The sequence below is a fragment of the Dermacentor variabilis genome, chromosome 11 (genome assembly GCF_050947875.1).
Source record: "Dermacentor variabilis isolate Ectoservices chromosome 11, ASM5094787v1, whole genome shotgun sequence".
Classification (NCBI taxonomy): domain Eukaryota; kingdom Metazoa; phylum Arthropoda; class Arachnida; order Ixodida; family Ixodidae; genus Dermacentor; species Dermacentor variabilis.
The window spans coordinates 99149604-99163859 of record NC_134578.1 but is presented as its reverse complement, the minus strand read 5'-3'; the positions used below and the strand labels follow the sequence as shown (position 1 = coordinate 99163859).

The window sequence follows — 14256 nt, the reverse complement described above, 5'->3', positions numbered from 1 at the left end:
GCTATTTTTGCGCGTTCCATGCTATTTCCGTTCACTGACTGCCGTCGAGCAAACTCGGGTAGAACTTGTGCGATCAAGGAACTCGGCGCATCCTGCATAGAACCCATGCCCATGTGTTTCATGCGGTAAAAAAAGATTGGCTATCAGAATACGACAATCCAGCAGCTTTTATTGTTTGCTTACGAGTCACCTTTTTTTTTTAACTCCTCACCTATGCCCCCCCTTTCCCCCTTAGTTATGACAGATATTATATTCCCCCAATACAAGCAGTAGGCTGGTGCATTCTTTTCGAGTTCTTGAAAGGTCTCCGTACCATACCAAGCTGTGGACTGAAGCTTGCTACCTCCCGATTGCACAGACTGCACGGAACTGGCAGCCCCGCATGTGTGGAATGCGGCGAAGAAGAGACTCTCGAGCACCTCCTGTTGCATTGCCCATCCTTTGATGTTGAGCGCACTGCGCTTTGTGCCTCGTATCGTCGCGTGGGTCTGCCTTGCGACGCGGAGGGAGCCCTTCTGTTTCCCGCAGCGCACGCCTCTATCGTCAAAAGAGTGCTTGCTTCCCTCCTTGACTTTTGCTGCGAAACGCAGCTGAGAGCGCGGCTATAAGCGCCGCATCGCTCCTTCTTCAACCTTGTCCTCTCTTTTTTTTGCCGCTTTCTTTCCTTCTCTTCCTGATCCTTTTCTCCCCACTCCCCTTACCCTGCGCAGTGCTGTTGAGGTGTCCTCCTTTGAGAGACAGTTACGGCACTGCACTTCTCTCTTCCTTTCTTCTAAAGATCACTACACACACACACACAAGCTTGCTACCTGCTCTGGACTGAAGAGATGAGTTTGTGCTATGTACGGTTATTTGCATGCTGTACTTTCGCTGACGAATAGCTGGGGAAAACTTTATGAGCCTAGAACGCCTGAGCGATGGCGAGAAAGCTTCGGCGCGTCTTCTGACGTGATGGCTGGGCGCGTCCAAACGGAGCGTCACGCGCTCCTCGTGCGATGGTCGCCTGAGGCGCCTGATTGGTCGGCGCTGCCTAGGACGGGGTGGCGTCCTTGCGTCATTTTGTAACTGAAGTGATGCCGGTTCCCCTCATCAAGCGCAATAGCGCAAGGTCTCGTGGAACAGCTCTGCTCGCAGGCGGGGCGCCGCGGAGTCTCTGCGGGCACAAGCGTCCCTTCCGCCTGCGGGTCGACCGCCATCAGCTGCATCGTCGCTGGCTGTGGGCCGATCGCCACATCTTTGCGCGTGGGATAAGGCCCGTGGGCCGTAGTTAATATGGAGACCGCTTTTCTTGAACAACGAAAGTACATTGCAGTAGAATGTACATAGGTGGCCTACTACTGCACACATATTGCACAATCTTTTTTTTTTCCATTCGCCAAGCACGTCGTGTCGACAAACATAGAAATACTTGAATCAATAGTTCTGCTATGGGCCGTTCCTCTACACATCATCGCATGTGCCGTTGTTGCAGTCTCTGCCGCCTACCGGCGTAACGTAATCTAATGGAATACTAGGGCGCAGCACTGTGGCTGCCTCTGTGACTCCCAAAAGTGGCTCACCACCACCTAAGATCTCTCTGATGCGCGATGATCACCCTGCGCTTTGCGTTATTTGTTTTTCTGTAGGCCAACTAGTTGCTTAGATGCAACTTCAGATGCTTACGCTCAGGTGGCACGATACCTTCAGTAATACGGTACCTGAATTCAGAATCCCCCTGAGGTGCGCATGGTGGTAGAACGTCGCCAAAAGCTTAAAACAATATCTGTAGATAAGAGCATTACCAACATTATGTCTATGTAAATTCCTTCTGTGGAAGTGGCAAACAAGCTTGGTCGTGATCATGTCGTTAGCACAAGTTGCTTCGGATCAGACTAAATGTGGACAGTGCGCGTCCATTTCTTTTCGTCGTGCCATTTTCTACACTTAATTGTTGTAAATGAAGAAACTTAATATTCAGAAGTAAGACTGGCCCATTACGCTATAAGCACTTAGCGAAGAGCGGAACGAGAATCGGCTTGGCCTGGATTTGTGAGTAGGAAAAGTTCACCCTCTGGTCGCACGGGTGTGTGGTGGCATCGCATGAACGGTAGGGTAGCCAGCAACTTTGGTCTTGCATGCGGACGGTGATGTAGCCCACAATGGTTAAGCAAATTAACAATTGCGCCCTTCAAAAATAGATATTTTAAATTTCACGGCAATAAGCGCATTTTATAGCAAGGATTCAAATAGGCCGCCACTCGCATTACGCCGTTTATCTCTACAGCTAAGTTATTTTTCAACGGGTAGTGCTTCTTATGGAGTATCATGAAGTCGATACAAATCAGCTGCCACTCTCTCTAGTTGTGTCAGAGTTAGCGGCAGCGTTGCGTTCATTTAAATTCTGAAAACAGTATCAGGCGCTTTTGAATAATTTTTTTCTTCACTTTAGAACGTCAGATCTTTCAATTGGGCTAAATTCTGTATTTGCCTTTCGTGTTCTTCCAGACCTACCTGCTCCTTCCAATTGTTTCGCTGAAGCATACTATCCTTGCCAGGATTGTGTAGATGTGGCGTATTATTACAACCACACCACCCAGAAATGCAGGAAGTACTTCACTAAAGCTGAGCCGTGGTTTCCTCCTGAAGGGGCTAATTGCTTTGGAAATCGCCAGGAGTGTAAAAGACACTGCAGGTAAGTATTTCCTTCTCATATGGGCTCCTAATGTATTGAAGCAAATGCCGCACTCTTCCCGGTATTGGGTTGGAACTTCATGGGGCGAGCCTTTAGTAACAAAAACGTTCTATGAAGTGTGGATAATGCCGATGGCTTATAAAGGACGAAATGGGTTATCGAGGTTATTCTTTGTGCCACAATATTTCATCCTTTTAGGGGTAACTGACAGGGGTGAACGATTACTGCTCATGCGGTTACTCCTTCAATGACTAACAGTTGCAGTTTTGCGATGCTCCTCAAGGGAGCAACGGTCATTTTTTCCTATGTCCCTCAAAGAACGAAATAATAAAATTAGCCATTGATAGGCAGATGAAAAAGTAAGAGCTAAAGAAAAGAAAAAGTCGCAATTTCACCCGAAAGGCGATAGAAGAATAGAAAGGCAATAGAAAATTAGTCGACAGCTATACCAAGTAAGGGCGGTAGTTCTATGGGCCGTCTAAACTTGTAAACATACGTTTAGTAAGTAAATTAACAAGCCTTGTCCCACACGCGTACAAGTAAACATGAACACATCTCACTCGATCACCGCAGAAACTCGCTGTCAAAACGCCGGAGTAAGGAAACGCGGATACAGCAACGAGTGAACTGACCTTGCGGGTGCGTCTCCCCTCGACGCGACTTCAGTTGCGAAAACACAGCGCGCGGCGGACTCTGTCCCCATCGCAGATGACTTAGAAAATATAGCGGCCCGGTCTGTCGCGCGTGGCCGTCCGGGCCGTCCGGAGGTGAACCCGCCCCTCTCCCTCCCCTCGGAGCCTTGCGCGCGACGGAAGACGGCGCGCTCCCTCTCCGCTTTCCTCCCTTGCATGCACGAGAATGAGCCCCGATCGCTGGCTCACCCTCGCACGATTTCACTCGCACATACAGCGTACGGCGCGCGACGATAATTTTATCGCCCTTGGACGTTATACGGAACCTCACGGCGACGGCATAAATTCGTCTGGAGTATCCATATAATTGCTATTGCAATAAAATTGTCCCAAAGGTCGACTCGAACTTATGTCCTCATGCTCTCGTCTGGTACTGTAACCAGCACACCAGGGCAGCTCGATTGACGAGACAAGATACTGTGGCAAGATTAAGCATCTGAACGCAGGGGCGGTAATACAACAGAGATTCGACATTCTGTGCATGCTATGCGGACCGAGTCTAACGTTGCGTGTGCTAACAACCATAAGCGACTGCAAAGAGAAAGCTGCCCTAACCTTATTAGCATTATTTAAAGTGAGACCCATTAGGTGAGATGCGTGCGGCGAGAGTGGCTTTATCACAGGGAGCTATCGCAGATCTAGTAGCGTCACACAAATGAAAATATGCCCAGCGCTTACGACGTTAGCCGAACGCCGGTGCTGCTTGCGTCTTAAATTTTTTCATAAGATCTTTTACAACAATACTGGCATTAATCAAAATATATGCTTAACCCGCATTACATATCCCATCGCCGTGAACACCCATTAAAAGTAAGGCCAATGAAGTCAAGAACGAACTTGTTAAAGTATTCTTTTTTTCCCAAAACCATCAATGAATGGAATGCTCTGCCTCAGGATACCGTTTCTAAAACATCAAATTCAGACTTTTTCAATGAACTGCTTGACATGTGATCATTTCGCGTGTTTCGATGTTTTTTCTCTCTTGTTATTTTTCGCGTTTGCTTGCCTACTATATGTATTTCTGAGTGTATATATGTTCATATGTTCGTGTATGCCCATGTATGTGTGTATATATGTACATATAGTCCATTTCTTCTTTTTTTTCTTTTTTGCTTGCGGATAGATATGCTGCTTGCACTGCATTATTCGTCACCGTGTTTTTTTTTATGTAACCATAATTACAACTGTTTAACATATGTATTACTTCCCCCCCCCCCACTGTAATGCTCTCTGAGCGAATGTGGGACTGTATAATAAATAAATAAATAAATAAATAAATAAATAAATAAATAAATAAATAAATAAACGAGGCACGAAAGACGTCGAAGAAGGCCGACTTCTGTGTCTCCTAGCGTGCCCCGTTTAAGCTACGCATCGCTTTGCATAAGTTTGTAATCTTCTTGGAACGGAAGAAACTTAGGTACTATTCACCAAAAACGTTTGGCAGTCCAACAGTACACTTGAGCGTTTATTGTATATCGTTCACTTATGATGTGCACTTGATTGCATGGCTTTTCGCATTCCACCTTTTATATTTCACGCAATTTTCTGCCGAAGAGACAAAGTACTATTGCATGTAGTTCAAAAAACAGTGCACAAAGTTCACATTATTCACAATTTATAGGCAACATCGCTTTCGCCGCGTCACTCCCCGACAAGGACGAAAACAGCGGAGTGCATGGGGAATAACTGTTGCCGTTCGTCCTACCTTTATTCTCTTTCCGACCAGGGACTAAGCATTTACTCTCCCAAATTCGTACAGGCCACGCACAGTACTGCAGCTAGTCCCTTGAGGCAAGAAAGCGCCCTCTTTAGGACTAACTGTCCCGTTGCTCCCGTTTTCCCCGGCATTTTTGTTGGACTGATACTACACTATCGTTGCTGTCAGTTGGCAAAGCAGCGTCCTTGGGCAACATAAATTATGCTCACCGCATTTCTTGCTTTCGAGTCTATATCGCCCTCTTCGTCGGTTTTCTAATACCGGACGTCGAAGAATGACCTGAGTGTGTCAAGTTTTGTTCTCCCTTGATAAATGATTTGATGTCGATGATGATGGCACCTCAGAGATTGCCCTCTGAGGTGCCATTCATTACATTAAGAACCAACTGGCTGATCAGTGGGCGAAATACCGCGATTCGAAGGCGACTCTACAATGTTTTCTTCTGGTCCTCGTCGCGGGTCCTGTGAACAGCTCGTGTCGGAGATACGAGAAATGCACCATCATATCGCGACAGGGCAAGACGTCGTGTTGCAGTAGCTGCCGGATCATTACGGTATATGCGGGAAGGACCTCGTCGACGAAGCTGCTGGGAAACCACACGAAGGAGCGAACCTTGTTGCTACACCTTTATCGAGGACAGACGGAGCTCCACACTTGAGCTTGCTAGCGCACCGTATGGCACTGGAGAAGTGGCATACACGTTAATTCACACAGCATCGATTACATTCCCTCGACCCATCTATGCAACTGCGGCTGTTACATTGGCTTCCGCGAAATGAGGAGACAATGCTGTGCTGCTTACGCTTGGGCGTCGCATTCACCACTGCATATACGGAGTTTGAATGAAATCGCTGATAGCGCCGAGTACAATACCTGTGGTGTCGAAGAGACTCTAGAACATCTACTGTGCTTCTGCACATCTTTTGAAAATGAAAGACACGACCTCTGCGCAGCTCTAAATCAGTTAGATAGAAAACCGTTCGCCTTGAGCAAGATCTCGCGACCATGGCCTGGCATATCGCAGCTCCAAAACGCCACAAAAGCGCTGCTGCGATATTTGAAAGCTACCGGATTGAGCGATCGCCTATGATCTGCACTGAGTGAGCGTCACTGAATATAGAGCAGAAAACTGTTATATTCTTTTCTTTTTCTTTCCCTCCCCTTTGGCCTTTCTTCCAGTGTGGAGTACTGGGCTTAGTCTTCGTTAACCTCCCTGTCTTTCATTTATCATGTTCTCTCTCTCTTGACGTGATGCAATGAACAACATTTATATGTCTGCGGTATCAAATAGACAGAAAACTAATTTCATATTTGCACTGCGCGTATCTGCGTAAGCTGTGAGTAGGTACGAAATTGGAGTGACGTGCTGCGTTGTGTAGTCTACGGCGGCTGCCATGGCGTGCCGTGACGAGCCCTTTCGCCTCCGCGACACTGAGTTTTTGACCGGAGCTTTTCCTTCTGACTTCTTCGCCGTGTAGCTTCCAGCGCTCTAGCTGAGACGGAAACAGACAGGAAGCCAGATGTATGAGAGATAACTCCAAGTATAGCTGGGATTCAAAAATGTTTGCGTCATGAGATTCGTAAGACGACGTCCTTGAACAGTGAAGTAACTCTACGATTAAATAGATAGCTGTTTCTGGATTAGGCATGTAAAGAATGTTGCAATTTCCAGATATAGAGCAAATGCAGACAATGGTGGGACCACTAAGGGTAATCAGTTCGATGTAGCTGCTGAACAATTTTTAAAAGTGCGCAAGCCGTAGGACATGTCCATTGTGTTCGAGAGCCTGTACTTTAAAGATGATTATAAGTTTTCCAATATTGAAAGAATTATGCTAAGCAAAAAAATTCTCGTTAGCATTAGGTTCCCCCTTCGAAGGATGCATGATGTTTAATCAGGTGCATTGCCTGGACTGTACCCTACTGTACCCTGGACAAATGATGCTTGGAGTTGTTTACATACTGACTGAAATATATACCTTGCTAGTTTTATGAGAGAAGACGACGAAGTGTCTTCTTGGCAGAACACTTGTTTCTGTGCTCTGTGAATTTTTGGTAAAATCTTCGGCTTTCGAGGTGCCTCGCCTCCCCGTCTTGCAGCCATGGAGGCGGAGCATGCTAGAGGCCCGCCTGGCCAGACGTCATCACTGCCGTCAACCGCAAGGAAGCGAGTTGGCTCCCCCAGTGACACCGAAGACACCGAGCTGTACTCCATGTCGGACGACTCATCCGACGACGGCTTCATACCCATCCGGAGTAAGAGGGCGAGAAGAAAAATCGTCAACACAGCGCCGTCAACTCCTGCGAGCACAACGACTATGAAGTCAAGGCCTGCGCGCTGGCCACACGTCATCATTTATATGCCGGAAGAGCCATCAAGCAACCTACGATTGCTGAACAGGCAAGCCCTATCCATTTTTCTGGAACGTGCGGTGCCGGATCAAATTAAAGATATAAGAATAAATCCACGCAAGAATATACTCGCCATAGACGTGTACAACGCGAGTGCGCTTGGAAAACTTCAAGCGATCACGGAGCTAGGCGGAATCAAAATGCGCCCCTTTATCCCGATCGACGACACATCCATAGCCGGTGTGATTTACGACATCGACATAGCCATTCCTAATGATGACTTACCTAGCCTCATCAAGCCGGCATACGAAGGCACGATCATTACGCAAGTGCGCCGCCTTGGGAATACGCGCTGCGTAAAAGTAATATTCAAGGGGATTGTATCCCATCCCACGTTAAAGTCGGACATTTTCGACATCCGGTCCGACCATTCATCCAGAAGCCGCTTCAATGCCATCAGTGTTTCAGGCTAGGACACGTCAAGGGCGTGTGTCCCAACTCGCTACTGTGTCCCCGTTGCGCTGAACCTCATGCAGAACAGACCTGCGGTGCCACGGTCCTTAAGTGTGCTAACTGTAGCGGCCCTCACGCGGCCTCGTCGAAAGACTGTCCCCGCATCAAGAGGGAACGCGCGGTTCTCAAGCAAATGGCCAGAGACAATTCGGCCCACAGGGAGGCAGCCAAAGTAGTCCGGCGTCGGCGTCGACGTCGGCACCATCGTACGTCTTCGAAGAAGACGCATGCGCGAAGTGACAGTACCCACTCCTCTGCGGTGCCAGTTAGCCGCGCCGCGAAAGGGCCCACCACTTCCACGAAGGAAGCAGAAAAGACTCTATCTTTAGAGGAATGGCCTACGCTACCGAGCCGCTCCCTTGCGAAAGAACCTCAGAAGGTCGGGGCCCCACCTGATCCTTCTCCGGCCATGGATGATTCACCTAAAACAGACCGTCAAGTCATCTCGGTGCTACGTTCTCTCATGGAGGCCATTCGAGCGCTTTTAGTGGACATGAGGACACCATCTGCTCGAAGCGCACTTAAAGTGTTGGACGCCTTAAGCCCAGTGCTTGCATCCCTCAACTAGAAAGATGGCTACTCCTACCCCATCCTTCCGGAAAGAAGTCAAAGCAGCGTCCGTCATCCAGTGGAACGCCAGAGGGCTAAAATCACGAATTTCAGATTTTCGTCAGTTTGTCTACACCAATGGGTTTCCACTCATCGTCATTTGTGAGCCCAACTTGTCGAAACCAATAAGACTGTCAGGATACGAGTTTATCATCTCATCAACAAACGGTGCATGCAGCAAAATCGTCGTTTTTGTTCGTCGTGAACTCACCTATGTTTTGCAACCAATTGCGCCCCACGACGACAATCAATATATATGCATCACAGTTAAAAAGAACAAACTCTTGTTTACTCTCATAGGCGTGTATATATCGCCTTCCAGCAATTTCGATACCAAAAGATTTGCGGATACCTTGAGTGTTTGTCCCGCCCCATGGGTCATCATAGGAGATTTCAATGCACACCATCCAGCATGGGGAAGTACAAGGACAAATGCAAGAGGACGAATATTAGCAAGTATCGCCCACAACTATGGCCTTACTCTCCTGAACGATGGTAGCCCCACCTTTCTTCGAGGCGTGACATACGGCAGCTGCCTCGACCTTGCTTTCGTCTCCAACTCTCTCGCCAGATGTGTGAAGTGGTTTCCAGACATTGAGACACATGGGAGTGACCACATTCCCACCTATCTGAACATCAAAGGCTTGTCGTCTACATCAGGCTCACGGAATACCATTCGGACGATTCAATGGGCCAACTTCAAATCTGAGATGGAAGATGCCTGCCGCGAGGGCCTACCCTCTGGGTTAGAGCAAACGATTAAAATGACGATGCAAAACGCCACTCGCATGATGACGATCTCTTCCACGCGAAATGACTTCGACATAGAATTAGAGCGACTTCGAGCGCTTCGTCGCCGGGCGGAACGTCGATATCGACGTACAAAATCAATCCATGACCTTAGGGCAGCCAGGAGGATGCAAAAGAAGATTCAGCGTCGTATGGATAGATTAGCGTCGGAACGGTGGGCAACGTTTTGCCAGACACTCGACCCCCGCAAGCCACTGTCTCACATTTGGAAAACGGTGCAAAGTCTGCGTTGCCTTCCGGAACGGCGTTTTCCATTCAAGGCGCTAGCGCTTTTCCAAGGGCGGCAAGACATCGATGTCGCAGAAGACTTTTGTGCGCGGATCGCAGCCCAAGCGGCTCGTCCAGATCCTCCAGCCCGAGCTGACGTTCCCCATTCCCGTGATTGCCGCATGGACCTTCCTTTTACAATGGAGGAGCTCGAAGCGGCACTAGCTCTCTGCAGGCGCTCATCATCTCCGGGTCCAGATGGTATATCATACCGGGCCTTGTGCTATCTCGGAGAGTCCGCACGGATAGAATTGTTGAGCCTTTACAACTCCTCATGGCAGGAGGGAAATGTTCCTGACGAATGGAAAGTAAGCCGCCTGGTGCCACTCTTAAAGCAGGGCAAATCCCCATTAGAACTCACCTCTTACCGCCCAATAGCACTGGCCAGCTGTGTAGGAAAGATAATGGAAAGGATGATCCTTGGCCGCCTGGAATGGTACCTTGAATTTTACAAGATTTATCCGCTTTCCATGGCTGGTTTCCGACGTGACCGCTCTTCCATCGACAGTGTAGTTGATCTCGTTTCATATGCCCAGCACGAAAGGTCCCGTAAGCGTTTATCTGCAGCTTTATTCTTAGATGTGAAAGGGGCATACGATAACGTATTACATGAGGCCATTCTCGACGCTCTTGCGACGGTTGGCCTAGGTGGTCGAGTTTTTTTGTGGATTGCAAGTTACCTGTCTGCAAGATCATTCTATGTGTTAACTGACGATGGCCCAACTACGCGACGCTATACCAGCAGGGGCGTTCCTCAAGGCGGTGCTCTCAGCCCGACGCTATTCAACCTCGCTCTTGTTGGACTTGCTGAATGCTTGCCAACTACCATCAAGATTTCAACATACGCTGACGACATCTGTGTCTGGACTTCGGCAGTCACACGTCCTCAGATACGTGCGCGACTTCAAAGAGCGGCCACTTTGACAGCGAACTACTTGTGTAAACAGGGTCTCAGCATTTCACCTGAAAAATGCGCACTAGTCGCATTTACACGGAAACCGATGACGCCTTATATCATCTAAATCAATGGGCGGACCATTTCCTATGTCCGAAACCACAGATTCCTTGGCGTCATTATTGACCGAGACCTCTGTTGGAGCCCACACGTGGCCTACATGAAACGGCGCCTGACAGCTACTTCCCAGTTGTTCAAATACTTGACAGGGAAGACGTGGGGGATGTCAGTAGACGCAATGCTTAAACTCTACAGAGCTCTCTTTCTCGGTTTTTTAAGATACAGTCTACCTGTACTGAACAACACCTGCAAGACAAATATTCGTGTTCTGCAGGCAGTACAAGCTCAAGCACTCAGAGTCTGCCTTGGTTTGCCCAGATGTACGTCAACAGAGGCGACTCTTGCGATTGCTCGGGACCATCCAATGCGAACTCACATTACGGTGGAAGCCCTGAGAACGCACATCAGACATTTTGCACGTGCCCCCTATCACCACCTTGCAGCACTACCTTCAGACAGGCACCAATCATCATTCTCTAAGACTATCAACAAGTACAACGACAAACTTCCCTCGGGCTTCACCGCTGCATCTAAACCATCGATACCCCCTTGGTGTCTTATCAGCCCCACAGTGTACCAGGAATCGGAAAAAAGTCTGAACTGTCGTCGCCTGTCCTCAAACAACTGTCTCTGCTTCTTCTGCACGAGAGGTACGCGGACAGTGAACACATTTATACTGATGGTTCCACAAATATCCAGTGTTCGTCCGGTGCTGTGGTTGTCCCAGCAAAAGCTATTACCATCAGCTTTAGGACTGACCACCCGACAACATCGACATCTGCTGAACTAGCTGCTCTTCGCGCTGCACTCCGTTTCGTCAGTCGGGAGCCACCTCGACAATGGTCCATCTTCAGCGACTCAAAGGCAGCCCTACAATCTGTACTATCAGCTCTGCGTCGCGGGCCATTCGAACAGCTCGTATTCGATATTAGATGCCTACTCCATACATCACAGGAGAAAGGACACCACGTGACGTTTCAGTGGCTGCCAAGTCACTGCGGCGTCACTGGAAACAAAGACGCCGATAATGCAGCTCGGGCAGCCCTTGAAGACGCACAAGAGGAGGCCATACCGCTTTCACGATCCGACGCAGCTAGCAGACTTCGAGTGCTTGCACAGGAGATGACGCTCTCTTCATGGTGCACACCAAACAGCCAGACCAACCAGAGCAACCGTCAATACTACCTGCCCTCTTTGATGCATCTCTATATGCCAACTGGACTCCGCCGAAGCGAGGCGACTCTGCTTTATCGCTTATGGTTAGGGGTGGCTTTCACGAAATCTTACTCATTCCGCATTGGAATGGCCGACAACGCTCTCTGCAATGCCTGTCTTTGCGAGGAGAAGCTGGAACACATTCTGTGCGACTGTCCTGAATATAATGTTCAGCGACAGTCCCTGGCATCCGTTCTCGCGCACCTTGACACTAGACCATTGTCCCTCGACACGATTTTCACATGCCGCCGACAGAAGACATCGCAGGTGAAGGCGACGAAGGGACTACTTCAGTTTTTGAAAGAGACGGGATTGGACAAGCGGCTCTGACAGTGTTATCACGTACAATGCCAGATTGATAGACTCTACCGGACGATGTTTGTGTGCTGTGCTATGTGCTCTCTCTCTCTCCCCCTTCCCCATCTTTCATCGCACCCATCCCTCTCCCATGTGTAGGGTAGCAAGCCGGTTACGCTAAACTGGTTAACCTCCCTGCCTTTCCTTCTCTACTTTTTCCTTCCTTCCTTCCTTCCTTGCTAGTTTTATGAACACACTTGCAATAAAAAAATCTCGACATAAATGTACAGCTTGAGGTCTTGTAAGCACCTCCTTATAGACAAGGGGGGGGGGCACTATAAGTAAGCACATACCTTAAAGACTTTCGTCAACGTGCTCTCTTTGTGCAGTCAGCGATTAGACTAAAAGACACAGATAACTCAGAGATTTTGGTCAGACAACATATAGAATAGGAGGAGGAGGAGGGAAGAGAAAAGTAGAAGGCAGGGAGGTTAACCAGAATAAGAATCTACTATAAGAAATAAGCATAATTAAATTGCCTACTAAAAACAGTGGTTTAGCTTTTTTATGCTCAGCATGACCTTCGACAACTGGAACACTCAGGACAAATTGCACCTTGTATACTTCTTGAAAGGCGTTGCCAAAACTTGGTCAGAGGATCGGAAGTCACTTTAACGACGCAGGACTTCTGTCGCAGCGGCTTCGCAAGTGTAGTGCCGAGTGAACGCGCCGAAGCGCGGCTCGAAGCCCGTGCGCGGGCGTCAATACAGAACGTTGCAATGTTCACAGAGGACATGACTCACCTGTTTAGCCACGCCAATACCGGCATGTCAGAGGAGTAGAAAGTTCGCGTCTTGATGCGGGGGATAAAGTAAGAACTCTCTGCAGAAACCTACCAAGACCGTCGCAGAAATTTAAACGGAAGCAACGGCCATCGAGAAGACAATGTAAGTGCGCACTGGGCAATACAATCGCTATGTGTTTACGCCGAAATGTCAAGTTGAAACAACAAGCCTCGATCACAGACTTCGTGAAAGAAGAACTTCGGCAGTAACTAGGAGTTCCCTATGTGTGACTGGGAGCGCACGAATCGCCGCGACCCCTGCCAGAAACAATTATCGGCGCCACCATCGCCTGCTGTCAGGTTTCACCTCCGCACCAGCACTAGCACCCGTAACGCCGCAATGGCGTAGCCAGTCGCCGCGATCACCACCACCTACAGCCCACGCAGCAACCCGAAGAAGGCAGACATAGGTAGTGCCTCTCACTACCGCCCGCTGTGCTATCAGAGCGGGTAAACAGACCACGTCTACCGCCGATGCCCGCACCGCGAGATTAGACTACGAGGGTTCGCCGTCAACGCGGTGCATCCACTGCAAGACGAGCGAACACGTGAAATCGCCGACTACCTCGCAGCGACTTAGCAGAGGCCTCGACTGCCTTCCCGTTCGCCTTCGCCAGGTCGCTACATCTTGCCTCAGCGCCGACCCTAAATTGGCCGAACTCGTAGCTGGTTCGTTCGCCCTTATCCAGAAAACTGAAAGCAGCAACCGATGGTGGTGCGGTTTCTTTTAGTCGAAATGAGAAAGCTCCTCCGTCGCCGACGATGACGTTGCGAAAACCATCTCTACGATTCCGAAAGGACACGTCGCGATCCAAAGAACTCCTCGATATCAGAAAGAAAACGCGGCCTAAAACATACTTGATGACGTTACGCAGCCGCGACTCCACACACCGACCTGATTCCAATAAAAGACGAAAACCACCAATCTCGATGTGCTTCCCGATGGTCATACAGTCATTGCTCTAGTATACACTGTAGCCTACAACTCCATCGGTGAATCTGTCGCCGCCAAGTTAATGAGAGTTAAGATTGCATGGAATGGCTCTCAAAAAGAAGGGAAATAAATAACGCCAACCGGAACCTTCCTGGCGACAGTAATAGCTCATAAGCTAAGTTACCCTGAGGCGTTTGTTATCGTGCAGCAATGTTTACATGAAATAGCCCTCCGCAGGAACTTCTTAGGACAACATGTTGCTGTCATCGACATAAGTCCAAGTCCATGACGCTGTCCACGAACCAAGGAATATCGCT

General features: G+C 48.8%; 1 protein-coding gene across 2 annotated transcripts in view; it reads left to right on the top strand.

The window, feature by feature from the left end:
• Positions 1 to 14256, top strand: part of LOC142564882 (uncharacterized) — a 44460-nt gene that overhangs the window by 16722 nt on the left and 13482 nt on the right. For both annotated transcript variants that reach the window (XM_075676072.1, XM_075676073.1), the window contains exon 3: positions 2485 to 2671. In XM_075676072.1, the coding sequence (XP_075532187.1) occupies positions 2485 to 2671 (187 nt within the window). The remainder of the gene's footprint in view (positions 1 to 2484; positions 2672 to 14256) is intronic.